The sequence below is a fragment of the Zosterops lateralis genome, assembly GCF_965231275.1.
Source record: "Zosterops lateralis genome assembly, chromosome: 9".
Classification (NCBI taxonomy): domain Eukaryota; kingdom Metazoa; phylum Chordata; class Aves; order Passeriformes; family Zosteropidae; genus Zosterops; species Zosterops lateralis.
This window is the reverse complement of record NC_139769.1, coordinates 17,168,868-17,196,296: the sequence shown is the minus strand read 5'-3', so window position 1 is coordinate 17,196,296 and position 27,429 is coordinate 17,168,868. Positions and strand designations below refer to the sequence as shown.

The 27,429-nt window shown below is 38.3% G+C and overlaps 1 protein-coding gene across 5 annotated transcripts in view; it reads left to right on the top strand.

The window, feature by feature from the left end:
* The window catches only part of BCAR3 (BCAR3 adaptor protein, NSP family member), an 89,266-nt gene that overhangs the window by 33,887 nt on the left and 27,950 nt on the right, over positions 1-27,429 (top strand). For 3 of the 5 annotated variants that reach the window (XM_083867787.1, XM_083867790.1, XM_083867786.1), the window contains 2 exons: positions 8,899-9,223; positions 21,688-21,727. In XM_083867787.1, the coding sequence (XP_083723913.1) occupies positions 8,899-9,223; positions 21,688-21,727 (365 nt within the window). Of the gene's footprint in view, positions 1-3,054; positions 3,170-6,835; positions 6,908-8,898; positions 9,224-21,687; positions 21,728-27,429 lie in introns of those variants that run through there. The other 2 variants (XM_083867789.1, XM_083867788.1) reach the window with 2 other exon arrangements.

The following is a 27,429-nucleotide window of genomic DNA, read 5'->3' as shown; positions in this document are numbered from 1 at the left end:
TGCCCAGCTACAATTCCATTACTTAGCACGTAGTCATACTACTAAGTAAGTTACAGCCCCTTTTCTGGTTCTTAGTCATTAAAAAATGACAAGTATGACACTACTTCCTATGTAACTACAGTGCCTAAAAATTTCCTGAGTGATTAGAATCAGCCAGTAGAGACCATCTTATGTGCTAACAGATCAGAGGTTTTGGCATGGTTTGAAATGTCTTTTACTTGAACTGTGATTTAGATAGAGGAAGAGAAGCGAGACATTTTCCTTTATGCAATGAGGAAAACAATAGTTTGCACTTCTGCAACATCTTCCACTTGATAAGCTGATAGAGTACAATGGTCCTCCTTGTGAAAAATAACTGCTGCTGTGATGTATGTTACAAAAATGTTAGTGTATGTCATACAGGAAGTAGGTGGCTCAGAATACTAGAACGGAATGTGGAAACCAGGTATCTCAACTCCTCTTTCTGTATTCGCACCCTAATGCCATTTTTCTTCCACTGGACCTATTGGTGAGGCATTTTGGTGTCCAACGTGAGATCACAGACTGGTGTTCTTTGGTTCCTTCCCTCTCCCTCTGCTCCTTCCCTCCCTCTCTCTCTCAAGTATATTTTGAAGAAAGATTATGAGTGGAATATTCTATGGGAAATCTCTACAGATTGTTACTCATGTGGTGAAGTTCTGGAATCTGTCACTGTGCCTGAAATGTTTCTGGTACCTCTCCATCCTCAATACTTTTCACAACCAGCAAGACAAATGCAGGGTGCCATCAACCAGTCAAGTAACTCAAATGACAAAGCATTTGGGGAAAAACAATTGACAAAAGAACAGAGTGAGGTTTTGGTGTGCATTTAAGCTTTGTTTTATGTGAAATTGGTTTGAATTTAGATCTTAACTTAAAGGCTTTGCTCAGTGTCAGTAAGATGCTATAATTTTTTGTAATTTGTGGAGAGAAAAATTTAGAAGTCTGTCAGCATGCCACAAGTAGTGACTTATATTTCAGCACCAGTGAATAGATCGTTTTGAAGGCTGTTTTCTTTCATATTCACCTCAACTTTTCTGTTTTGGAAGTTGTTGTAAAAGGTGTGTGGTAACACCAACACTGATAATGCTTCCCTCCTGCTCATGCCTGCCTTAAGGAACTGATGTTGCTATGGGAAGGGGAACACCAGTTAGAAATGCTACTCTGAGCTTCCTTTACCTTAGTGTACTTGATAAACTGAATTTTCTAATCTTCTGTCTCCATCCTTGACTGAATATTGGAGCACTACTCTCTGCCTTTATTTTCCTTTCTCTTATTTTACAATAAACTTCATCTTTTTTGAGCTTCCTTATGCAAAGCTTCTACTCATATCTATGAAAATTCCTAAACTTTCCCAAGAATTTTCATCTCCACATACCTACTTCAGCAATTTATGTGATGGTTAAAGAATCTTGTCTTGATCAGCTAAATGTTTCTTAAACTCTAGCTACACTTCAAATGAAGGTCCAGTGTTTTTTCTGGTTTGAATTGCTTCATTAAAAAAAAAAAAAAATCAGTTGCTGTGAGATATTTCAGATAGCTGAGATTGCAAAATTCAGATTTATGGACAATGCATAAAATGCCAAACTATAGAGAGGTAAATGTCTTAATTCTACCCAGTACCCTGCGATGTCACTGTGGTAAGACATTATGTGGAATTTTAATCCTGATGCTTGTCACTACTGGATGCTTAACTTGCTTAGTATAAGAACACCAAAAATCCTTTTTTTATTGGCTTGATAATATGCAGAGGTCCTGGCACATAAAAAATCTGATCCTTAATTGCATTTATAATTTAGATATCTTAGGACCACAACTCAGCAACATTACGTAGTCAGGCTCTGAAGTAGATACATCAGAAGCAATCTATTAAAGCTAGTCCTGGTAAAAATGGAGAAAGGGAGTGCAAGGACTGAACATTAGAGTGAAATGAAAATAGTGCATGAAGAGGATCTCCCAAAAGAGAATCACCATGCGACTAGCAGGGATCAAATATTTAATGTCAAAATCAATTAAATATTTGGTTAGGCAGAAAAGCATTTGCCTCTGGGAAGCTAATGCAACTAGGATAACAGTGAATAGGCTTGGAAAATGAAATCTTATTAATTCTGATGCAATTGAAATTGAAAAAACTGGAATAACTGTGGTAAAACCAGAGAAATGTTGGCCAGGTAGCCTGAAAGACTGAGCCAATGGGAAAGAGACAAATACCGAGTTAAACTGATCGAGATAGTGCTTTAAAAGTCAACGGAGTGTGCCGTGATTTCTATTAAAGCAACAGCCCTGTGTCTGAGTCAATGGTACAGCTGAAGGTGCTTGAGGTAATCAGTTGAAAATGAAGTTTCTGACAATAATTATCTCATTGTTTTGAAGGTATCCTTTACAAAGGGAGGATAAGTGACCATCTGTTCTGTTAGTAGCTCCTGATTCTGTACAGCTATTTGACCCTTTGTTGAAGAAAATGCCTTTTATCCCACCAACGTGTTGCACAAATAACTTCACAGGACTTGGCGGGACGCGAGGGGCGTCTACCAGCACAAGTCAATTGTGTGTGTAAAGTGCGTTACAGGCTCTGAATGGCCCGTGAGCAGGGTGGGTTTAGCAAACTTCATTTTTCCTGTAGCGCTAATTCGAGACGCGACATTACAGAGGCCAAGTTGCCAAATCTCTGGGAAAGGGCGTGGGGAGGTCAGGGCCTGCGGGGCTCGGTGGGACTCACCCCGAGCAGCCCGGGGGTGGTGCCGGAGCCGTAACGCGGGCCCGGGGCTGCCGGAGCTGCCTCCCGGCCCAGGTGAGGGCGGCCCCGAGGGGCCGGTGTGGCGGGAGAGCCGCGGAGCCGGGGCCGGGCCATAAGGCGCCCGTAGGAGGCTCTGGTTGAGTCACCCTTCGGCGATCGCCAGCTGCGCTCCTTTGGGCGGGCTGGCGCTGGCTACCCGCCGGTGCTACCGCGGCACGGCCGGACCTCGGGCTCCCCGGGAACGTCCCGGCTCGCTTTCTGGCAGCGCTCCGCACCGCTGTTGTTGGGTCCGGCCTCCGGCCACCCCTCCCGGCGGCCCGAGGGAGGGGCCGGGCGGGCCTCGCCGCCGGGAGCTCGCCGCGCCGGGACACGCTCGGCACAGAGCCTGGGGAGAGGCGGCAGCGATCAGAGCCGGTAACTGCGGGGACGGCGTCGGGCTCTCGGGCACAGAAGGCTGAGTTGGGTTTGTGGGGGGTGTGCGGGTGTCCTGTGTCCCCGCAGCGCTGTCGGGGCAGGGGCGGGAGCAGGGCGAGCTCTGCCCCTGCCCGGGCTGGCCCCAGGGCTGCTAAAAGTGCCTTGGCTGTGGCAGTGACGGACCGAGACCTTGTATCCCAGTGCTTACGGATTGTGGGAATTGATCCCACGGAAATCTGTTTAAGTATAAAACACTGGTGTGTACTCGAGATAGCGAGATACTTCTCCGACCGGAGAGAAAAGACCCTCTGTCCTTTTTTAAATCTTTGTCTTTTGAAGAGGAGAGAACGCAAAAGCACTTCATTCTGTCCGAATTTGAGATTTCTGAAAGGCGGTGTTAGTTCAAAATAATAGTGCTGAAAAGGTTTTTCAGTTAAAGTGGGTTGTTCTTTTTTTTTTTTTTTTTTTTTTTTTTTTTTTTTTTTGGGAACAGAGGACCAGTGAAAATAAATTGCTTCCTTTACCAGAGTAGGAACAAAAGGTTGTGTTTTTGAAGCACTGGCTTAAAAACACTTAGATTTGACTGTAACCTTGGTAAAGTTTTCTGTTTCTGCCAGCAAAATGGGGAGAGGAGGTTTATTTCAAGTCAAGGCTTTAAATTGTTCAGGATTACTGAGCTAACTGACTGGGCACTTACATTTCAGAGATAATGTCATGGCCAAATGAAGAAAGCTGTACTTATTATTGAATCATCTTCAATGATCACTTTTTCTTGGCATTTTTTATAGATATGAAGGCATTCTACATGTGCAAATTCACAAAGAGAAGTATGAGGCTTATCTGTTTCTCTTGAAAAAAAACCAAAGAACATTTAAAGATAATTTATCCTGGCCCATGTGTTTTCTGTTGTGTGAGAATAATAGTTAAAAATAAAATTTTAAATAGGCTGACCAATTACACCACAAGGATGTGTGGGGGAAGGGTGGAAATTGTGTGGCTTATATAAAGAGAGAGAAGGAGAGAATGAACATTGTGACAGCACTTCAAGACCCTTTGGAAGCACTGACCTGACTAATCTTGTGGGGATGTTTGATGTTTGACAGACTCATGTTTTTTTCTGATAGTAGCTTAAAGCCTTTGAACTAGTGCATATGCTTTCTCAATCTATGTCTCTGTATCATAGCAGAGACATAGGTTATTGAACCTTAATATTCTCAAAGTCCTGTGACGTGTTTGCTATAGAAGCTGCTGCATCAGTTTTTCATAACAAAAGCAGAAATAGAGGTTGCAGAAAGCTGCTTCTAAGCCATTTGGGGGAGTAGAAATCCTTTCTTTTTTATTACAATAAGGAAGAATACTACACTGCTTCTAGGGACACAACCTGAAACCTACATTGAATTTATAATGACTACAGTTTAGATTGTATTTATTTCTATGATAACTTTAGAGGCTTTTAAGTCATGCTTTTTCTTTTTCCCTTATTGTCTTATTACACACGAAAAAATCTGGGGAAATTCATCTGCCTTTATGTTCTGACCTTGACTTTCTTTACCATTAAGGATGTTCACTTTCTTTTTTTTTTTTTTTTTCTGTGCACATCTGCATAGTGCATGCAAATATGCCAAGTAACTTCGCAGGGAGAGGAGAGTAATGGATCTTCCACTTGTTGAAATTTATTGTTGCTGATTGCAAGGGAGGGAGGGGAGATTGGTGGGAGAAATTTGTGGAGAGATTTGATGTGGCAGAAGTAAGTAGAGTTTTCACAAAAGATGACTCTGTCTTTTAAATACCTGAGAACCCTCAGCTGAATATCTTAAAGCATGTTCAAGCCCTCTTAGCTTCACAGCATATGTAATGGTAAAGATTGGTGGTACTGTAACACCAGGTATAAACTCCAGGGATTCTGAGCTGAGAATCACCCAAATGCCAGGTCAATAAGGCTGTGAGAGAAATGTGTCTGTCTTTTAATGTCCAAAACAGATTTAGGTAGAATTCTGAGTTTTGAAATATCTTGAGAGTTTGAGTTGGAATTCTTGAATTTTTTTTTTCTGTTTCCTTTTATGAAGTTTCCATGAGCATATGCAACCTTGGACTCTTTGCTGTGCCATTCATGCATCTCTGAGGCTGAACTGAAGACTTCCCTTTCTCTCGCTTCTCTTCCTCCAATATATTGAAACAAGAAAGTAGAAGCCACTGCCATTGGTTGTGTTATGCTGTGGTATGGAAGGGGCACTTAATCCTATACCTGTTTCGTTTTGAATGAACCATCAGAACACTTCCTCAGACTGTGTGACTATCAGAAAGGTTTCACAAGGACAAGCTGAGCCAGAAGAATCTTGTTTGCACCTAGTCAGGAGAAATTTGCAAGACTACCAAAGTGTTCTGTTTTGTTAGTTGCTGCATTTTGACAAATAGGAACATGTACAATTAAATTTCAGTTCCTTTTGAGCCATTGTTCTGTTACAATTTCTATCGTTTCTGTTGTTGATTGCATGATGGCCAATGCTCAAAGCACACTATCTCTTAGGGAGTAAAATTTTCAGGGTTTTTACATGTAGAAAATCAAACATTCTTTGAATCATATACTGAGGTATTTGAGACATTCCAGTATCTTTAACTGAAGAGGCTCCCACTTTCCAGTGTTTACATTCAATGCAAGAAAATTGAATGGATAGTTTGGCAGGACTTTCCTTACTGAGCTGACTGTTGTAGTTCTCTGTTAACATTTATGAAGAGTACATAGTACAGCAGCACAAGGCAAGCAGGTAATTGTGTGGTGGAAGCTAACAGATCTATTGTTCTCAGTTTTGTTTGGGTTGGGCTTTTTATTTGTTTGGGTTTTGTTTTGTGGGGTTTTTTGTTTGTTTAGGATTTTTTGAGGGTTTTTTAAAGAGGTTTCACAGGGAGGATTGTTAGAAATATCAAAGCTGCGCACACATTGTGGCTAAGTGTATTGCAAGTTCTTGAAGGTAGGTGTTTTTATACTAAGTGTGGAGCTCTACCTTGGTTCTTAAAAACAGTTCTCAGGTATGAGATTAGGTATTGAATTTGTAAGTCATGTGAGTACTACTTAAAAGAAGTGATGATTAGGTCAACTCTGGGAGTTTGGTTTTGATTCTTAAGGGCTTCTTAGAAGTAGAGGTGAAATGGAAAATGCTGTACATCAGGGAGTTAATTTGTTGCAAACTCTCAGACTGTTGGATTGAAAACCTGCTGGGTTGCTGTAAGAATTACCTTGTGATTGGGTTAGGAGAGTGAATTCTCAGCTTTCTTTGTGGATCCTCAAACATGAAGTGATTGACAATTTCACATCACAGTAAGCCTATTGAGGACTCATCAGCTATTAAACCAAAGCTTTCTATGTTACATTTGTAACTGCTTGGGGTTGATACCTGCTTGGAGGTAATGTCTGTGTTCCATTTCAGCATAGCAGGGGGAGCCTTGCAGGAAAGGCTGAGGAAAACTCTCTCACTGGATAACCTGAACTAAAACAGCTGGAATTCAGAGGTTTGGGGGTGGTTTTTATATAAAGCAATAAGAAAGTACAATAATTAAGTACAGACTCTCAGCAGGCCCTGAAAGGAGAACAACAGGATTTGTACAGTATGAACCAGCTAGCTTCCAGTTTTTCAGACTCCATAAACAGTGCTTCTTGCTTTTCTACAGGGAATACACAAAGTTGAGTTTCAAATGATGGCATGAATTATAAGAAGCCTTTTGTTCCCCAAATTGTTGGAGGTAATTTATATATTTTGTTCTAATAACAAAGCTGAATTTACAAGAAACAAGCTTAGTCAGTTTGCTTTAGCCAGAGGAGGTTGCAGGTTTGTAGTAAGCATTTGCATTCTAGATCTTCCTATCTGTGGACCAGTTCTTTTGCTTGGAACAGTTGTAATGCAAAACTGACTTTACAGCAATTATTGTGAAAATAATTGTGTGTGATATTTTTAACACTTTCCAAGACTAGCAGAAACTGTGTCCTTCAACCACATCATAAGTGGAGAGATGATTTAGTATTACAGATCACATCAATGGGATAATTGAAGGCAGAATTTTTGTGAGAATGGGTTTGAGTTTCTTTAGGATTTTGTATTTTATTTGGACCCACATGACAAAAAAAATGTCAGTTCTTTGCTAACACCCCAGATCTTTTCTACTCTTTTCATCAAGAGATGTGACCAGAATCAAACAGATTCTCCCTAGGCAGAAGTGCTATTTCCAGAGACTTTTCTACTGTAGTGCATAGTACCTGTGCTCTGGCAGAGGCTTGGCAAATTTAAGAGTAAAAAAAAAAATAAATTACTGAGTATTTATTGTAGGACTTCCAATACAGGAGAATTGGGAAGGGATTTTTTTGTTGAAGTCTGAAAACCTTATCCAACTCGTGAATCTCTGCAGTGCAGCTGACAGGAAAAAGCAGAATTCTTACATACTTTTGAGATCAACTTTAGCATTACTGTAAAAGTAAGCCTGTTATCATAACCTCTGAGTAGAATCAACAGTAGCTTCAGTGCAGAAACATTTTGATGGTAGCTGTGATGCTAAGGTTGGAGAAGGGAGCAGGAGGACTATAGAGGCACCTCTGCTTTCCTTGCAACACCTGTGCATTCCTCAAAACAGGAAGAATTCTGGTGCAGCTGTAAGCAGCTGACTTTTGGCTGCTATGGGCCTTCAGGGTGCTCATCTTATTTTTCATCATGGAACTTGACCGGGGTCAGAACAGATTCCCCCTGTCCATAACTGTTATTTCTAAAAACACTTCTGCTTTCTGAGTTCATATCAATCTCTGCAGCATCTGTGGCTGTTCCAGTTTCTATGGGAAGCACCTTGCTGACACCTGGGTTATATAATACAGGACTGGTTGCCCTTTAGGTCTGGTGGTATGTTCCATACAGTGGCTTTTGCAGGCTAATACAACTGCATAGGATAAGGCAGCCTGTCTTCTGCAGTACAACTCTATAAACTGAGCACAGGGCAGCATTTTTTAAGGAGCAGAACTGTAATTTGTTAATGAGCCTGAAGTGTTTGTCTCACTTCTGCTCACACTAACAGAAAAACCTGTACTGTATGGCAGACTGCAGTTGATTGTACCAGAGACTGACAGCCATGCAAATGTCTGTGTCAACAGCGATTTGAGCCAGCAGGCTGGGCATGCTGAAGAAGAGAATTCCAGTAATCTGCTCCTGCCCTTATCTCTTGAGTAGAGCCGTTTAGTTTACAGCCTGTTAGAAATATGTGACCAGTTATCTGTTAGATTTATTACTTGAGCATGACTCCTCAGCAACAGGTTTTTCCTCACATTGTGCCAACTATTGGGTTTAAAAACATCATTCTTCCAAACCAAGGTGTAGTGTCCTTTATTTTTTGACAAAATGTTTTTAAAACTTTACTTGTTGTCAGTGATTGAAAGTTGATGTCTGAGACTACAAAGGATGTGAAAAAGAAAAAAAGAGGAACTTTATGGATAAAAATGGAAAATTGTTCAGGGCCTGCTCTTGTATGTTTGTCCAGACTGGTTGTTTTTGGTTGTGACTTTTAACACACTTAAAGTTATATACATGTGCTTGATGTGCATTGGGAGCAGCGTGTGGTCTTGAGGTATCTGCCTGCCTCAAAGCAAAGCAAAAGTTCAGTTTCAGATACCTTTGTTAGTCATGCTACTTAGCTTCCTTTAAGTAAGAGCTTTGATGATTGATATACAGTAACAAATCTTGATTTTGTCTTTTCAGAACCAAAAATGATAGCTGCAGGAAAATTTTCAAGTCTTCCTAGAAACAGCCCAGTGAACCACCAGTTCTCCTTAGCTTCTTCCATGGACCTTTTGACCACAAAACCTTCACCAGTTGAGCATCACTCAAACTCCTTCCAAGGCATCTCTATCCATGGCACTCTCCCCAGGAAGAAGAGGGGGACAGTTCCCCCTAGGTCTTGTGATATGTTTAGCCACATGGGAACGTTGCCTTACACCAGAGGACGGCAGCAGCTGCCTTTTGTACAGGATGTTATAGAAGAGTACCCTCCAGAAAATGGAAAGAGCAGCCAACTCCATGCCAGGTACGTTGTAAAACCGTAGTTTACTTATGGTAGTTGCATAGGGATTATTACATATTCCTCTAGGCCTCTAAAGGCCCAGTCATAGGTACAGCTGATTACTGTAACTAAGTTAGATTTTCTCCCTAATATTCTATTTAGGTCTTGATGGAAGACCTAAATAATTTTTAATGACTGTGTCTTTCCTCTGGATGTTTAAAAGATATAACATTGTGTGTACTATTTCCATGGAGGATTTTTTTTTACATTACTAAATTGCTTTGCACTGTTGTAACAGAGCAATTTTAAAGAAGAAGTCATAACTGTTCAAATTTGGTTTTGATTTGTATTCAATGCAATATGGATGGAGGGCTGAGAAAAAGGGGAGTGGTGTTCCAGCTGCCTCAAATCTCATACTATGTGTAAGCCTTCTTCATGAAAACTTAGTGGAACCCAATGTATACTGAGCTAATGACAAATTATCTGTATTTATTTTTCCTGCCTGACTTTATGGTTAACATAAGCATAACTCTTGAGAAAGATTTATATTCTTAAAGCTAGCCTTTCTTTTGGGGACCTGTTATCATCACTGATATTTCATTGCTTACAAAAAATAATTTTGTAAATGTCTTTGTTTTGTTTTGGTATTGAGTTCTATAAAATTGGAAAAAAATTACCAGCTAACAAAAGGAAAATTCAGTGTAATGCAGTAGATCCATTAAAGACATAGAAATGAGAGAATGTTTGGTTGTTTGGCTGATGGAGTTAAAGGCTGAGAAAAGATATCCAAATTATAAGTTCTGAATTAGGAGTTACAGCCTGGCTGTGTCCATCACTACAATTTTTTGATTTTCAAGTCTTGATAGTGAAGAAGAGTTCTAATTAGGTAAGGTTGTGCATGTAGAGTGGTTTTCTTTTGCTTTATGAGATCAAGCTTTCTTCTCACCTAAAAAGAAGACTTTCTTCTCTATACCCCATTCATTTTAAAGGAAGAAAGTACCTAAGTAAATTTAGTACTCCTCTGCCACTGATCTGTGATATGTACCTGCTTACATGAACTGGCTTTTAAACATAATTTCCTTCTTTTATTTACATACTTTTAGAGAATGCTGGCAGCCTGGGGTGTTGCCATGAAAAGAATGTGGTGATACACACTGAAGTTCTGTTTTATTTCTTCTTTTTCAAGAGCAGTTACTAAACATTATTTTCTTGAGAGACTAAATCCTATTGATAACATGTCTTATGAATATAACTTTGTCTTATAAAGAACACTTTGGTGCACAACCAATAAGGGTACGAACAGAATGCTTGAGAAGAAAATGTCAGGAAGGTCTGCCTGGTTGGAATTAAAACATAATTCTTTTGAATAATAAAGAGATTCAAAGGATGTTGTTAGTGCAGTCTGTGAATAGAATTTGTCTATTGAGTCATAGCACCAAATGCTGTTCCTGTTTGATCTTTCAATTACTTTGCTAAAGCACACTCTGAATGCTATGGTAACAACTTCTAACAATTAGTTTCTTTAATTTTTACAACAAATCATTATATGTTCTGCTCTATGACCTGACTGCACAGTTGTGTTAGAGCAGAAGACAATACCAACTTGGCAGTCAGCAAATATATCACTTCTTGAATCTTCTTGCAATGACACTGCACTTTTCATTAGTTTACTTTAAAGGAAAATTGACAGAGAGAGTCTGATTTTCCTGTGGTGAGCAGTTTGCCATGTGTGCTAAGGTATGTGTTCTAATGCTTACACTCACATTGAAATTATCTGAACCTAATGGTGAAGGGGAGTCCATGTTTACTTATTAGTGGGTTTTTTAAAAGGCCCTTTTACTTCAGTGTAGGAATTTGTGAGATAGTGTACCATTACAGGAATATTCTTCACTCAGGAGTGTATTCGTCTTTCATTGCTATAATGCTGTTTACAAAAACTGAACATGTGCATGCACATTTTAATGAAACATTTTCATGCTGCACTATTTAAACCAAGTGCTGTGTTTGATGCCAGTGGGCCAGAACTAAGTCATTAGAATTGCAATGTTCATGTGCAACATGGATATGAGTATTTTGAATTGTGGCTCAGTCATGTCATTGTTTATTAATTCTAACTTAAAAAACATACCTATGATAACATTTTAATAATTCAAAGTGACTAATACTCTCTTTAATATATAAATACACAACATGTGAGTAGAATTATTTATTATACTCGTTATTATCTGACGTTGATAATTAAACCCAAATAAAACTTAATTGTAATTTTCCTTTGATATAGTCCATGGTTTATCTTTATTTATATAGCTCTGCCTTGTATTATGATACCTCTTTTAAAGGAATATTGTTCAAATTCCCATCCATTGCTAGAACCTGTAGCTTTTTCTTTTTGGCCTGTGTCTAGTGGATGCCATCAGTAAACCCAGAATTTCCACTGCAGTTGGGTGCATTTGGTCCTTAATGAGTGACATTACAGTGGAGCAGACTTGCAGCATTTTCATGCTTTTTCATTAATGCAGCCAAATGTCCCTCAAATAAACAGGACCTAAAAGCAATGCAGAATTGTCACTATCACAGTAAGTTTGTGTGGTGATAAAGACAGTCAAAGGCCTGTTTTGACAATCTATACCATTTCAGCTGGATGTCAACAGTACTCAGGTAGTTTCAGGTTAACCCAGTAGTTATCTCTGTGGGTCTGGTACTGGCTCTGATATAAATGTACTTGAATGTTATCTCATTGTAGAGATGCAAGGAATTTCTTCTGAGACGTTGTTAAGAACATGGGATAGAACAGAGACATTTGCAAATGTCCCAAAGCAAAACTAGATTCCAGTATTGATACTGTACTCTCCGTTTCATGGGGCAGTGTGATTGCAAGAGAGAGCAATCATTGCTTCTTGGACTGTCTGTCAGCTGTAGTATTTTCTGTTCCTAAACTTATCACCGCCACATTCACCACTAAATGATGTCCTCAAGTGCCATATGCAAATGTTTTTTGATCACTTTCAGGGATGGTAACTCCACCCTTCTCTGGGCAATCTCTTACAATGCTTTACGACCCTTTTGGTGGCAAAAAAAAAAAAAACAAACCAACAAAAAAAACCACAAACCAAAAAAAAAAAAAAAAAAACCCTCCTAATAAATGTGTTCCTAATCATCTAAAGCTCCCTTGGTGCAACTTGAGACCATCTCCTCTTATCCTCTCATGCTGACATTGTTCCTTTATTGGTAAGCCAAACCACACACCAGGGAAAGAAAAAGAGAGAGGAGCATAAGGCATATTCTGAAGTTTTTTTCTTCAGCTGAGGTTTGAGTTGAAGTTAGTACTGCTGGAAGATACAAGAATCACAGAATACTGTGAGAAAGAAATGTATTTTTGATACCCCACTGTCAAACAGGTTCCACGGTTGTTTTGTGGGAAGAGAAGTAATGCAAGTGGTATGACGGTTTCAACATTGTGTTGTCAGTGAGTCAGGCTAATAAAGATGTGATCTTCACAGTCAGTTAAAAAACAGTGAATGGGAGAAAAGATACTCCTTTCTCAGTACTGGTAATTCCTCTGTTGCCTGCAAATAGCCTGTATTCCTATGGAAATAAACAGGATTTGTAACAAAATTAAGTGAAATTGTAAATGGTTAAGAGATCAAAAATAGGATCTGAATTTTCACAAAGTTGATGTTGGTGGGCATGATGTTTTGAAAGAAATTAATGGCAATTTTAGGATGGACAGTCTAGCACAGAAATACAATCGAAGCTAGACACAATTTCTTAGAAGTAAGTTTATTAAATTTTTGTGCAGTTTGTAGTGTTACATGCCTTTTTTTAAGCCCTTAGTGTTTCAAAAGCCTTGGTGTTCACTTCAGACTTTTTCGAAAAGATACTGAATTGTACATGTATGAGAAATTCAGTATTTGAAAGAAAGAAAAAGGAGTTAATTTTGGTTTTGTCCTGTATATGTAGTATAGGACTCTGTAGAATAGAGCTTTGGATATTTTGGGAGAAACAGTGCAGTCACACATTTGCATTTAATCACTGTCTTCCCTCTGCTGAACCTATCCCTAGGAAGTGTTGAAGCACACCATCTGCCAGAAATGATCACTCTAACTTTTCATGCTAATTAAAGCCTTAAAACAAAGTTGACGTTAATTTACACTGGCTGTTTCACATTATGCAGGACATTTGTGAGTATGTGCTGGATTAATTTCTGTTTACTAGCTCTCTTTGCAGTAGCCAATTCATTTGCTTGGACTTGTAGAGACAATTTTTTGTTCAAATTCCATTCTTTGTCTATACAGACATTTTAAAAATGGAGTCACTGATAAACAGTAGGGTTGTATTGTTCAAACTGGCTTGGAATCAAAATACTTTGAGCATTGCTCTAAATAATGTATAATGCCCTGGGTGCTTTGTTTTATCACTATTCATGAGAGGTTCTGACCTACCAGCTGGTCAGAATTCGATTTTTTTCCCTCTGTTTTTGAAGCTTTGGTTTCAACTGTGTATGAATTTGAAGTGTAGGGTTGTAACTACAGAACTATAATTTTAATATTTTCTTCTTTTCTTCTGTTTTAATTTTCTATTCTCAAGCCCAATTCTCTAAATTCCTTGCTGTGCTGTAAGTCCTGATTGTGATTATACTTACAACACTACTGCTTTTATTGATGTGGCTACAAACAATACATTTTTGTAGGTAAACAAAACATAGCAGTTGTTGTTTGTTTTTTTTAACTGCCAAGATCTCAAGCATGAACTGTACATGTCCGGTGGTTTTTTTTACATGGTTTCAAGCATGTTAAAAAAGAAAAATTGAATCTGATAGGTGTGGGGGCTATGGAAGAAAAGATTTTTATTAGCTTAATTTTTTCACTAAGGAAATGGGCAGTCCAGTAGCTCTCAACGTCTTCCAGTGCTCATTGAACCTTATTACAAAAGATCAAAATGTGATAAATAGCCTGTAAACTAAAGTGCATTTTATAGACAGGCCCTAATTCTCTACACACAGGTGGAAGGAATACACTTATTTTCTGTAGTTCTGAAAGTGTGTGACTGCATGTTGAGGTAGACTTCAGTCTCTTATTTTGAGTACTGGTCAGCAGACTTTTTCCCTCTTGTTTTTCTACGTCAGCTGTTTCACATGAAGTGCTCTCATCCAGCACTGGACTTTGTACTGCTGCAGCAGAGAGTAGAGTAGATTAGTTTATCTGGTTGTTTGGGATGTTCTGTTCTCTTCTGAATTTCTGATCTTCAAGGCTCTGCATGTTTGGCTGGATGATCCTCACATACTTGTCTCATATAACTGTCCAGGAAAAAATAAAAATATGTTCAATTTTAACCTTGACTAATACCTCTGACATTAACAGGGGAACTTCATCAGCATAAAGCTAAGCAGGCTCGCTGTTCTCTACAGTGCTTGTCCTTGTCCCTGGAGGGCAGAACATTTGGAAGCTGACCAGGTGTTAGTCTTGAAGTATAAAGCTATTAATGACTGAATTCTGGGTTCCCAAAACTTTTCCTTTTCTCTTAGTGCTATTACCACGATAGATCAGATCTGCCGAAGTCCTTGAATTGACAGTTGAATTATGAAGGAAAAGAGCTGTCAAGGCTGTACTTTGTGAGGAGAACACTATTCAGGGATTTGCTATATCCATGTCAGAATTTGCAGCCTGTTTTGCTTCTCCACATGCTGCAAATTCTGCTTTTCTTTGGATTTGGAGAATGGAGTGGATCAGGTATTTAGACAGCATTTATTTTTTTCTAACTAGTGATTTTGAAAACATGATTATTGGATAATTTAAATTTGAATTTGTGCTACCATTTTACATTACAGTACACTGTGTGTACACTTGTATGATGAGGTGTACTTTGAAAACTAAAAATAATTTTTATCAAGATTTTAATATATCAAGTAAAATAAATATTTTATATGTTTCTAGTGGGGAGTAAAGTGTGTAATACTGGGGTTTTTTTGGTTTGTAAAATGCAGCGTAGTTTTTCAAGGATGAAAATATTTGCAAGATTACCAGGAAGACCAATACCTTGGTTCTCTTTTAAATTTTAGGATAAGGTGGGGAGAAATTTTTATAAATGCACAAAATTTTGAAAGTAAGAATTGTCATGGTTTTGGTGTAATGCCTGAAACTACCTTAATGTGAGTTTTGTTTTTTAAAAAAACTGAACCAAACTGTTTGTACATGGTTGTGTTTCCTTAATGAGAGTAACACAAGTGTGTTGAATTTGGGGCTACTGAATATCTCTCTGACTTCTTCCACACACAGGTTTTTCAAATGGAAACCGCCCTTGGATGTTGCCAATACTTCATGCTTTTTGCCACAGATTTTCACATTCTTTCTCTTGATGTGTCCTGTTCACATGTGCACCAGCAGATCTCTGCTGTCTCGGAGCTGGAGCAGAGCTACTCACTAAAGCTGGTAGATTTGTGGTAGAAGGAATGCTGTGTTGGATAAGCTAATGTTATCTGCTTACATCCAATATCAAATCCTCTTATCCTTTTACTCTAGGAGTTCTTTCTGTTTTGGCTTGTCTACCTTTTCTTTTTAGCACCTCTGTCCATTGTTCGGCTGAGATTCTTCTGACCAGCAGAAACAATGCTCCACTTCTTGATTTTTATGGGAATTTTGGAAATCTGCCCATGTGGGATCTTCAGAGAGGGAAATGAGGAAAACAGGATGACATGTTTCAAAAAGAGAGATGAATTAAACTACAGTCTTTTAGTTTCTGAGCAGAGGAAATGAAGTTCGTTATGGGATGACACAGTTATATCATTGCTTGAAATTAATTGTGGGATCATGACCTTATTGTTAATGAACAACTTGTCAGGTAAACTTGAGCCCAAATCCCTCAAAGCCTGTATCAAAATTAGCCACTGTTATTTTTCAAAAACTTCCTGAAAAATTCTGTTTTTTCTGGCTGTTTCTTCTTTGATCAGAGGACACTGTATGTAGTGGAAAGTTTCTTGAATTACTCCTCCCATCACACCCAAAGTTCCTTCATTGCTCTGTTGTTTTCTGGTCTCTTTTGAAAGTGTTATGAAGTGCCCTTTTCAGTTGTACCAAGTGCTATATTGCTTCCTTATCCTGCCTCCTATTCATATGTGAGCATTTGTTTTCCTTTCTGTCCCTTTTATGCTCTAAATAGTAGTTAAATGTTAGGTGAGTATATTCCTAATGCTTACCTGCCGTATCCAATGCAGAGAGGGATCTGATGTGACAAGCTTTTTAAAGTAGGCTAAGAGAATAGACAGGGAGGACAAATCTTCCTCCCACTATGATCTTCTTCAGTACTAAAGCCAAGTATTAGCATTCCTGTGCCTCAGTCCAAATACACATTCCTGAAAGACATATTAGCCAGGTGAAAAACCATACTTTGTGAATAAAGTGTACCTAGAATTAGATGCATCTCAGATTAGTTAATGGAGATTGTGATTTTACTGAACATTTGTCAGTGTCCTTTTGGAATATGCATATTCATTTCATAAGGTTGTTTTGATTTTGAACACTTAAAATTTTGTAGCACTGGATTCAGGAAAACTGCACAGCAACTAAAACACTCACTGTAAAGAGTTGTCAGCTGAAGATATAAGTCAACAGGCAACAGCCCGTATATAAACAAGTTTGTAGTAACAGTGTCTGTTTTGGATAAGCAATAGTCTTGCTGCCCAGCCACTACTTTCATAAAATAGGTCTTGGGATAAAAGATTGAAGAAGGGCTTTGAAGGATAGAGTTTTGGCTTTGGTAGGTCTAAATGTTAAGAAAAATAGAGGAAAAAAAATGGAGGTGTGTAGTCTGAGCTTTTGAACAGGTTCTAGAGACTGGTATTGTGTGTGGTACAGAAACAAAAATTTTTCTGGAAAAGGTAGAAAAAATGGTGTAGATTTTTCTGCTGCAATAGGTAAACTGGAGCAAATTGGAGGGATGCAGGTTGAAGTGGCAAAAGTAAATTGCTGAAACATTATCTCTGCTGGGGCATTCTAAACAAATAGGAGTAAGTTGAGATTTCATTTAATTCAAGGAAAAGTACATTGCATTTTTTGAATTTTAATTATTGTCCCTGCTGTTCTTGTGTGCACTGTAGGTCATCGCACAGTTAGTCATAGCAGTTGGCACTTCTTTCCACTGGTGTTTGAATGAGTCATGTCCATGGTGCTTGTGCTGCTGTAGGCAGAAGGGTGGAATGCCCTTAGGAATGTAGCAGAAGTATGTGTGTGAAGCAGAAGCTGATGGGGAACAAAATCAGTGGATCTTTTACTCTAGTTTGCAGTACAAATAAAATCAGTCTACGTATACTGAGACATACCATGTCCAGCATGCTGCAACTTGCACCTTCATACTTAAGTAGTGTGTATTTCAAAAATCTACAAAGATGGAGAGATTTCAAAGACACAAACTGAGGAAGGCATGTGATCCCATCTGGTAGTTTTACAGCAGTTCTGTCTGTGTTAGCAGCCATGCAACAGCTTGGACATTTTCAGGGTCTCCAGCTCACTTTGAGCCTCAATTGTCTTTACTCAGATTTGGCATTGGCACCATTGGTGTTGGAACTATTCAGGAGATAGTTCTCATGATTTCTCTGTCGATGGGGTAGAAAGGAGATGTTTTTGAAAACGTCCCCAGGAAAAGTCACTTTAAAATAAACAGACAACTATATTTTCATACATCAAATACTGGCAATGTGTCCCAGTGTTTTTCCCACAGGCACAGTTATAAAAGTGTGAAGTAGCACAAAGCTGACTCAGGGCCACTCGGCAGTTTCCACCACTGTAAGAATATTTATATGGGAGTTGAATGATAGGGAGGATTTGGGCAACTTGATGATACTGTTCTGTCTACATTTAAATTTTGTTAAAGTTATCACAGCTAATTTGTAATTGTAACTGATTGTTCTGTGAGAATGCCAAGGGCCTGGAAAATGCAGGTACTTCACATGGCTTAGTGTGTGCAGGTCTGCAGGATTTTTTATAGCACCAATGATGAGAGGAGGTAATGTGCAATGTTAGAAAGGTGGAAGTTTTCATGGAATCAAAAAGCTAAAGATTACAGCATATCTGCTTAAAGACTTTTTTATTGAAGCAGTCCTATAGAGAATTATTAGGCAAACCTCAGAGTCTGAAAAACAGATGATGTGTGAGTTTACTGAGATTCTGGCTATTCTCCAGCACCCACTGAACAAAACAATGGATGTTGGCATTGATTGCCAGGATTCAGCTTTTCAATTCCATCACTGATTGTGAGTATGTAAGAATTTTATCAAATGTTTTAGGAGAGTGAGTAATTACCAGGATGTTAAAGTATTCTTTACCCAATTTTCATGTTTGGTTGCTCATTGTTTTCAAACTCATGCAGGATTTTAAATTGGCAGTATGACAGTATTTAGTTTGTCATACCAGAAGTATGATTCAAGTTGCTTATAGTGATTTTTTTTTTCCTTCATTTCAGGAAGTCACTGTTCACAGTGACAACTTCAAAAGGGCGTGGGGTTTTTTTTGTTTTTGTTTTTGTTTTTTTTTTTAAATCTTTTAATTCTCCCCACACATTTGACTGTTGTTTAGAGGTGTTGGGAAGTATGGAAATACCATCCAGTAACAGCTGAATTCCATCCCCTTTTCTCATCTCAGTCAGCTCTAGTTACATTTTGAAGAAGACCTCATACAATGATAATTCCTATTTTCTGAGAAGTTATGTTGTTTCTCATAGTGGTCAAATGTATCATTACTTGCTCATAGATAGTCAATGCCAACCAGTGTGACACCTAACTCTTGATTGTTGCAACAAATGTTGCTATGGGGAGAAGAACAGGGAAGCAAAAGAGCAACTTCACTTTTTTTGTTTCCTTGCCTTCATCTTTTTCTGGAGTTGCTGAAGCTCCACACTTGTATGCAAGCTCTGTGTATTTCTTGGCTGTATCAGCAAGAAACCCATACATGAAAAAAAAGCACATAAGAATCTTGATAAGAATCTTGAAACTGGAGTGAAAAGAAATTGAGATAATTTCCAAGGGCTACGAGGGAGAGATTAAGGGGTTGTATGTCTGCAAGATCAGCCAGCATTGAAAAAAAGGGGTTGTCAGATGTCAGTCTCTAGAGAGTATGTCTTTCTGGCTAGGAAAAGCCTCATGAGGGCTAAGAGCACGATGTTTTCTTTTAGTGGTCAGATATTACTGGAGGAGTGTCTACGCTTACACAGACTTTGTGCATGTGGAGGAGGCAACTGAGGATTTACACTGCTCAGGAGAATCCTTAATTACATGTAGCAAGTCAGGTGCTGTTTTTCTTCTTTTTTGTTCCTATGAGTAAAAAACAAGGGAAGATGTTCAGAGAGAGGAGTAGATCAGCTTGGAGACAGGTATCTGAGATGAATAGTGCTCCAACATCAACATCTTTCTGTATGACTCAAGGCGAATTGCAGGGTTTTGTACATTTTGTTGTGGGTCAGCTTACCACATACAGTACTTGTGAAGATATTTGTTACACCATCCATTTCCCAAAGCCAAACATTTTCAAACCACTTTGGATCCTGAAAGGAATGCAGGTCACTTCTTCCTCTGCTCTCTTCTGGATGTCCTGCTTTATATACCAGTAAATAAACTGTTTTATCTTAAAGCTTTTCTACCTCTTTCATTTTGCTTTGGCTTGATCTGTCCTAAAGATCATTTGCCTTGTAGCAGAAGGTGGGAAGAGTGGAGTCTGTAGGAAGGCTGCTCTGCAGGAGTGCAGGTTGTCAGTGCAGACCATAACAAGACTCGCTCACTGCCCAAGTAAGCAGGTTCATTCTTTCAGAGCATGATGCACATGCATTGCTGGCAGACTCTTTGTCCTGGAAGATTCCACAGGCAACTGAAGAACTAAACTGCAAAGTTTTTCGGGAACATTGGTACTGGAACAACTTCCCACAGATAATTTGAATGTGAAAAGAATTCAGGCATGCTTAATGACTTTGCTGAACTGATTAGAAATGTTTTGTTTTTTTTTTTCCCAGTCAAATTGCAAAGTGTTGAGAAGGAAAACATGCCTTCTGTTTAGAAGCTTTCTTTTCTTTTTCCTCTGTGCTTCACCCCTGTGTTCTCTGTGATGCTTGTACATGCTTTATGCTCATACAGTATCAAGCTAACCCTTCTTGGTATATTGCATAGGAAAAAGTTTCAAATGGTCCAAATTCTATTTCCATTGAGTTTTCCAGCTTTTTATTCTTTTAAATATCAGTTGGGAATGTAATTTGACCTTTGATAAATACTGAGATAAGGTGAAACAGCAACACGTTATACAGCCTGAACAGTTGAGCACCATCATTTTATGGGGAAGGCTCAGTGTTCTGATATTCTGGATTAAAAGCCGTTAGGGAACCAGACTGAAAATTGAGTATAAAATAATAAAATAGTTTCAGATGGTATGCAGTTACATTCAAAACAACACAGGGAATTCAGAGATTCAGACTGTTTTCTGGAATGATTAATTCCAGTGTAACCCGAATTCTGTATTTCTGAGGCTGCTTATTAGGTTTCTAGTGTTACATCGTTGCAACAGCTTCCACCAAAAATGATCTTGTTTCTAAATTTATAGAGATCTGTTGTCCATGTGGCAAACTTGATTGCTGTAACAAGTGCCCAATCCCTCTCTTAAGTTTGCACAGTTTTCATTGTGCCTGATACACATTTGTAGTTAAGGGCAGTACCATGTGTGTCATCCTTGTTCTGTAGGTTCTGTAGAAAACATCCAATCATGTACTCAAATTCTGTTAACCTGCTAGTTCTCAAATAAAAACAAATGTAGAAAATGCTTTGAAATATAAATAAAAATAAACATATATTTTATGGAAAGAGTTGAAACAGTGCAAGGCTCTTCAGTTAGGCTTCTGTGCCCTTTGCCATCTGTCTGTATAGAAAACCTATTATGAGATTTTTATTTTTAGATTAGGACGATAACTTGATTATCTGGTGTTCAAATAATTGTGATGCTGAAATTAGGATTATTTTGAGAATTTTTGCTTTGTATTTATAGAAAATTTATGTAGCATGTTCTATTTCCTGTAAGCAGTGACCTCATGGTGCTATCAGAGGCAGTAGCTTAAATGGGAAAACATAAAAGGGAAGAACTAAATTCAAAAGCCATTGAGAGAGCTCTCTTTTACATTTATCTTGAGTATTTTAGATGGCAAGTATTTCAGCTATCTGTTGAAATTTCAAGTTTATTTGGTTTTTTGTTTAAAATGGTATAATTAACTTTATTTCTCAAATTAAGTACTATTGGCTCCACTACCTGTCCTTCTAGAAGAAATCTGTGATTTATATATTTGTTAAAAATTAGATAGCATAGGCTATCAAGCTTTGACATACAACTTTTAACAAGGATTTTAATGTGACCTAGTAGCATATTGCTCATATGAATGCATCTCTTCAGTATGAAGTTATATTAGAACTTACCTTTTTTTTTTGTTTGTTTTTCTGTCTGTCTGTCCTTCTCTCCATTTTCTTACAGAGATCAGAATATTCTGGATCCTACACTGGAATATGTTAAGGTAAGGTACTGTTTCTTACCCTCAAAATACTTTCTTTGGTCTATACCCAGCACTGACAGCATTTCCAGTCATTTGTAGGCAAATGGTGCAGCTCTGTCTTTTGGTACAGAGAAACTAAATATACATGTCAGACTGTTGTCTTAAAGCTTCAGTGCAATACTTGTACTTTGGGTGTAGGTTTCATTTTTATGTGGGGCTTCTGTACAGTTACATGGTGACTGCCTAAATTCTTGCTTTGGTTAGCAGATTAAAAGATGTATTTTTTTGCTTATGGATTTCTGGAGAAGTAAAGAAACACATCTGAAAATACCATAAAAATGTCAAATTTAGGTTTGCAGTTCTAGCACTGTACTTACTAAAATTGCAGATAAAAATTCACTTCTGGTCCAAAAAGTGGCTGTGAAAGTGGCTGCCACAGAAGACTCTCAGAATTGCTGCTGCATTTCTGCTCCAAACAGGTGGTTCAGTGTTGCAAGGTGCCTGCCCTCAATCCCAGCCTGAAGTTGGGATATGGTAGGGAAGAGAAGGTCGAAAGCCTTCTCAAGAGCACTGTGGAAGAGGAGATGCCAGAGGCAACAAAGTGGTGGACAGTTAATTGCTGCATTTAATTGAATTTACTGTGAGTCTCGCACTGTGCTGTACCGAGTGTGCTGTTACAGCTTTAATAATGTGACTAAGTAGAAGGCAGAGGTATCATGTGCCAGTTCATCAATATGTGTGTCTTGTCTTGTTACAGCAAGTTCTGTATTATAAATGTGGTTTCTGGTCCTTTCAACTTTTCTAGTAGAAGCTTGTCTTGGACTCTTGTCAATAGCAGTGGTGCTCAGCTTAGTTATTAAAACTTTGATGTTGAGGAGGAAAGCCTGGGGAAAGGAGACTTATGAGGAAGAATACAAGGGTTACCAATCCCTTCTCTTCCCCTTCCTTTTCAGTTTTTCCTGTTTATATCCCTACCTTTAGTGAAATGCCAGTTTGGATTCTATTTCAATGGTGTTATAACAGGAATTCTAGACAAGAAATCTCAAACTACAAGTTGAAAAATATGCAGAAATTGCTTTCTAATAAATATAACTCCCCAAAGCATTTTTGTCTGTAAAGATGTAGGGTACCATTCTTGGTAAATTTCACTTTTGTTAACAAACCTTTCCCTGCTGAAATCTGGTGACTGAAACTAATATAAATAAATTCTTGTATTCAGAAATACTCTGAACAGAGGAAAGGCAAAATAAGTTGATTTTTTCTGCTGTTTTATTCCACTCAAGATGCAAGACACAAAATACTGATTATAGTGGGGTTTTTTAAGAGAATTCTTCTCTGTAGATGAACTGTGGTTTCTAATTCTTTAAATTACATTGCTCACAAGTTGCAGTTTACTACATCTTGAATATTGATGTATTAATTAATTCAGTATATAAAGAGAGCTAATTATGCAAAAGCAAGTTCTAAGGGGAGGAAAAAATGTACTGATTTGCTGAAGTCTGAGTATACTGAAGTGTCCATATGGCTTCAGCTCTTCTTTTGTATTCACAGTGCTGCTGAAACCATGGTCACAGTTAAATGGCTCTTTCAGAAAAAAACCTTTTATGGTAGAAGTGAAAACAGGCCAGACTGCTTTGAGTCAGGCTGCTACCCAAGTCATGAAAGAGATTCAGGGACACAATAGCACGTTGTACATTCTGTGAGATTTTTACAAGTTTTATGAACCAAATAATAGATCCATTGGTAGCCTCTGCAGGTTCTTCCCACACCCTAAGTCTGCACATCCACACAACAGATTCCTGCAGCAAGGGAGAAAGAATCAAGTGCTGAAGATTAGAGTGTATCAGAGAACTTTTTGTGAGTCATTTTGATCAAATTCATGTGAACTAAAGATAGCTTTCAGTCCCATTCCTATTCACTATAAATACTTCAGGATCTTTTTATTGAAATCTGTGCTGTAATCATTGAAGCTATATCAGGGTGAAAAGAGAAAAAAAAAGATTTCTGTCCTCTTTTCATGGAAACCTTTCAAGCATTTCCTATGGAAATAGTGCTTAATAATTACAGAAATATATATCAGCAGTGAGTTGATAAATATTACTATGGCCTGAAGTTTTGGAGTTTTATTCCATTAGTGGAAAAATTGCAAAATTTATGACTGTCTACTCAGCATGGTCATGAGGGAAGTTTATATTTAGATTCAGATTTGAAAAAACTGTTGCTGGTTTAAGGAAGTTACAGCTGCAGAAAAGAGTTTCTTGTGAAGTTCTGCTGAAGGATTCTTGTTCATCTCAGCCCCACAGTGTTAATTTTTCTCCCTATTTTTACTCTTCCTTGATTTTGTTTGAAAGCAAACTGTCATAAAAATTACAGTTATTCATCATGGATTTGGTTAGTGCAGCTGAAAATAAAATCCTGATGACATTCCAGTGTGTTGATTATCTATAGCTTTGCAATGTAAGACAATATTTTGTGGGTTTAGTTCAACTTCAGGGAACTTAGATCAGGCTATGAGATTTATTGATGCAGTTTATGTAGTTAAATGCACAAAATCATAAAATTGTGGATGCCAATCCAATTATAGGCATGAGTGTTTGACTCTCACCATCCCACTGGCTGAAGATACTATCAATAGAAGGGTGATCAAAAGTAAAGTTTATATGTGTCTATGTAAGTTTAGGAAAATTTAGAAAAGAATCAGTGTCAGAATGACAAGTAGCCACAGTTTGGGAAACAGTTTTTCCTGATGACAGTGAAATTTCCTTACAAGCAGCCTTTTTTAGACATGGAAATATATTAGAGAAATCCCCACCTCACTGGAAAACTCGCCAAGTCCAGTGTATTCCTGCTCATGCTGTGTATCACACTCCTGCAGAGACTTGCCTGTTCAGACGCGAGCTGGGACTTGTGAGCAGAACGTTTGTTGGGTTTCTGCCTTGTCTGACAGCATTAAGTAGCAGAGCTGGGAGGAATGCCTGACACTAAGTCACCACATGATCAGGAGGTTCTTTCTGATTTCTCTGGGGTGGTTTAGGGACTTCTTTTCCACACATTTTGCAACTGCTGCAAGGACAACAGTATCAGAGAAGGTGGAATTATCAGATGGAATGTGTTTTTTGAGGAGAGAAGCAGGATGCCCATGTGGCCAACCTGGACTTTACACATCTCTGTCACTAGGGATTTGTCATCCAACTCAAAGATCATCAGTGATGTCAGTAAGGCTTCAGACAGAGACATTTCCTCTTTTTTTATGTTTCTCTGCTTAGCAGGAACAGAATCTTCACAAACATTATTCCACAGCAGTTGCCTCTTGCATGTAAACTGTGTAAAACAGACATGTAAGATCCTGTGAGATCCAGTCTAATGTTAAATGAATGTAATTTTCGGTCTCAATGAAACCTTAGGTTTGACTCTCGATGGATAGTTGCTGGTTGTGCACTGCCCTCTGCTGGAAAAGAAACACTTGACTGGATATTTTTAATCGAGTCATGGTTATTCGAATCACGTTTCATAATGATTTCTTTGTAACTCTGGTAGGAGCCTGACTGTTGAAACTTGGTTGCTTTTTATCAAGAGACACAGAATGGGGGGGATTTTTCCCCTCCTCCCTGTCATTAGGTTATAGAAGTAGTTCCTAGGGGGAACTTGAGAATTTTTTTTTGTCAGGATGTCCCTGAGATTGTTAGAATAGATGTTCTGATTTGTCCAAAACTTCCAACAAAAGAGACTCCTTATGACCCCAAAATAATCTGCTCTACTTCCCCAGATAGATTAGTCTAATTGTCTTTTAGTTGTTACTGTGAGAAAATTTTCCCAAATTGTGATATTTTTTATGTAGAAGTTTGGGTTTGGAAGTTTTTGGGGTTTTGTTGGTTAGAGAGGGTTTGTTGGGATTTTTTTTGTTGGTTGGTTTGTGAGTTTATTTGGTTGGTTTTGTCCCTCTGTCTTCTATTCATAACCTATATTTAATTTTCTAGTGGGATAAGTTTGCTCTGTTACAATAAGTTGGACAAAGCATCTTGTCTTTTAGTCCTGTTCTGGTGATAGTAAAATTTCTGGTAGTAGAATATTATTTTTTTTCAGCCTTATACTAGGCTTGTTTCTTACAATGTCTGCCCTTTCCCTACTTAAAAGGGGCAACTATTCCTTTATGTATGATAATTGTTCCTAAAAGCTTTCATCAGCCCAGGAAAAAATTAAAAAAAAGGCTTAAGGAGTTACATATATTATTAAAATTCAGCAGCTCTCAAGTATTTAATTCCTCTGAAATCATGGTGAGAATCTTGCCCTGTTCATTTGGAGTTAAAGAAATTTTATCATATTTGATACAATGCAGTTATTCATAATTAGTGGTGGAATATAACACCCAAGTTTCAGTATTTTCTTATGTTGAATTTTGTTTGGCCAACAGGCTGATGTCTGGAAATAAGGTTGAGTCAGCAGTTCTGTAATGTGTTGGCTGCAAAGTGATGAATAAAATGTGAGCTGTTGTTTGCAGTAAATTATGCAGGAAGTATGATTTTACAGCTCTGCAAGACAATGCACTTTCAGTCTACTGTCCTAGTTTATGTTTCTCTAGTGAACACCAAGTTAGCCTGTTCCTGTTAGGAGCTATTTGCTCTTTCCCAGCCCCCAATTCCTGAATGGCTTGGTTAGCTCTTGGTTTTTCTGTGGTTGCTGGCGTTTGTGAGATCTTGTGTTTGGTTGGGGTTTTGTGGGTCAGGGGTAAGGGCAGTTAGTGTACTGTGAGGAGAAATATTTATTCTTTGTGAATGATAATCCTTATATTAATTAAGTCAAGTGGATAGTGGCTTTCTAATTATTCTGGCCTTCATTGTGAAGTCTTTTAGCAGTGCATTCCCATCTCCTGATGCATTCTTGGAGTGCATTCCCCTCGCCTAATGCTGAAATGGAGTTCAGGGTACTTTGCTTATGGAAGCATCTTCTGTAATGCTGAGGGTGCTTTAGTAAATATAAAATGCTGATAATTCTTAGAGCAGCAAGCATCCTCTCTTTGCATGTTAATGGTTAATCTTACATGGTATCCTACCATGGATTTGACCCAGTTAATGTCTGTATTCTATTTCTCCTGTTATTACTCATTAACTCTCTAGTGATGGTCTGGTCTAGAGTCCTCAAAAACCACTACATGCAGTGATTTTTGGGTTGAAAACTATAAAATTACTTTGGTCCAATTTCCTTGGCACCCATAGTAACACTAGTAGCAGTAGCTTCTTAGTTGACCTTTCCAATAGATTTGTTAGAGGATCAGTAACTACTATCAGGTCTTATTTACCAATGAGAAACATAAGCTGGAAAGATCTGAATCTGTAACAGGGGGTAGAAGTCCTGGGGTACAAAAAACAGGTTTTATTTTATCTCTAGTGATATTGCGAAACTTGGATTTAAACTAATGACCTGTTTTCTCCAAAATATTAATCCCAGTGGTTCTCAAGTGCTGACAGTTATCACAAAATGGTTTGGGTTGGCAGGGACCTCAAAAAATATCTAGTTAGAATCCTCTGCCTTGTGCAGGGGCACCTTTGATTAGACCAAGTTCCTCAGGGGCCCATGCAACCTGGCCTTTTGATCATATACCCAAGTCAAAATACCTGTGTCAGTGAAATCAAATATGGGTGCATGGTAATGTGCATTTATATTTCAAGGAAAAAAGAAAGGGGGGGGGGGGGCGGGGGCGGGTCTGTTTTTTGGTTTTCATGGTT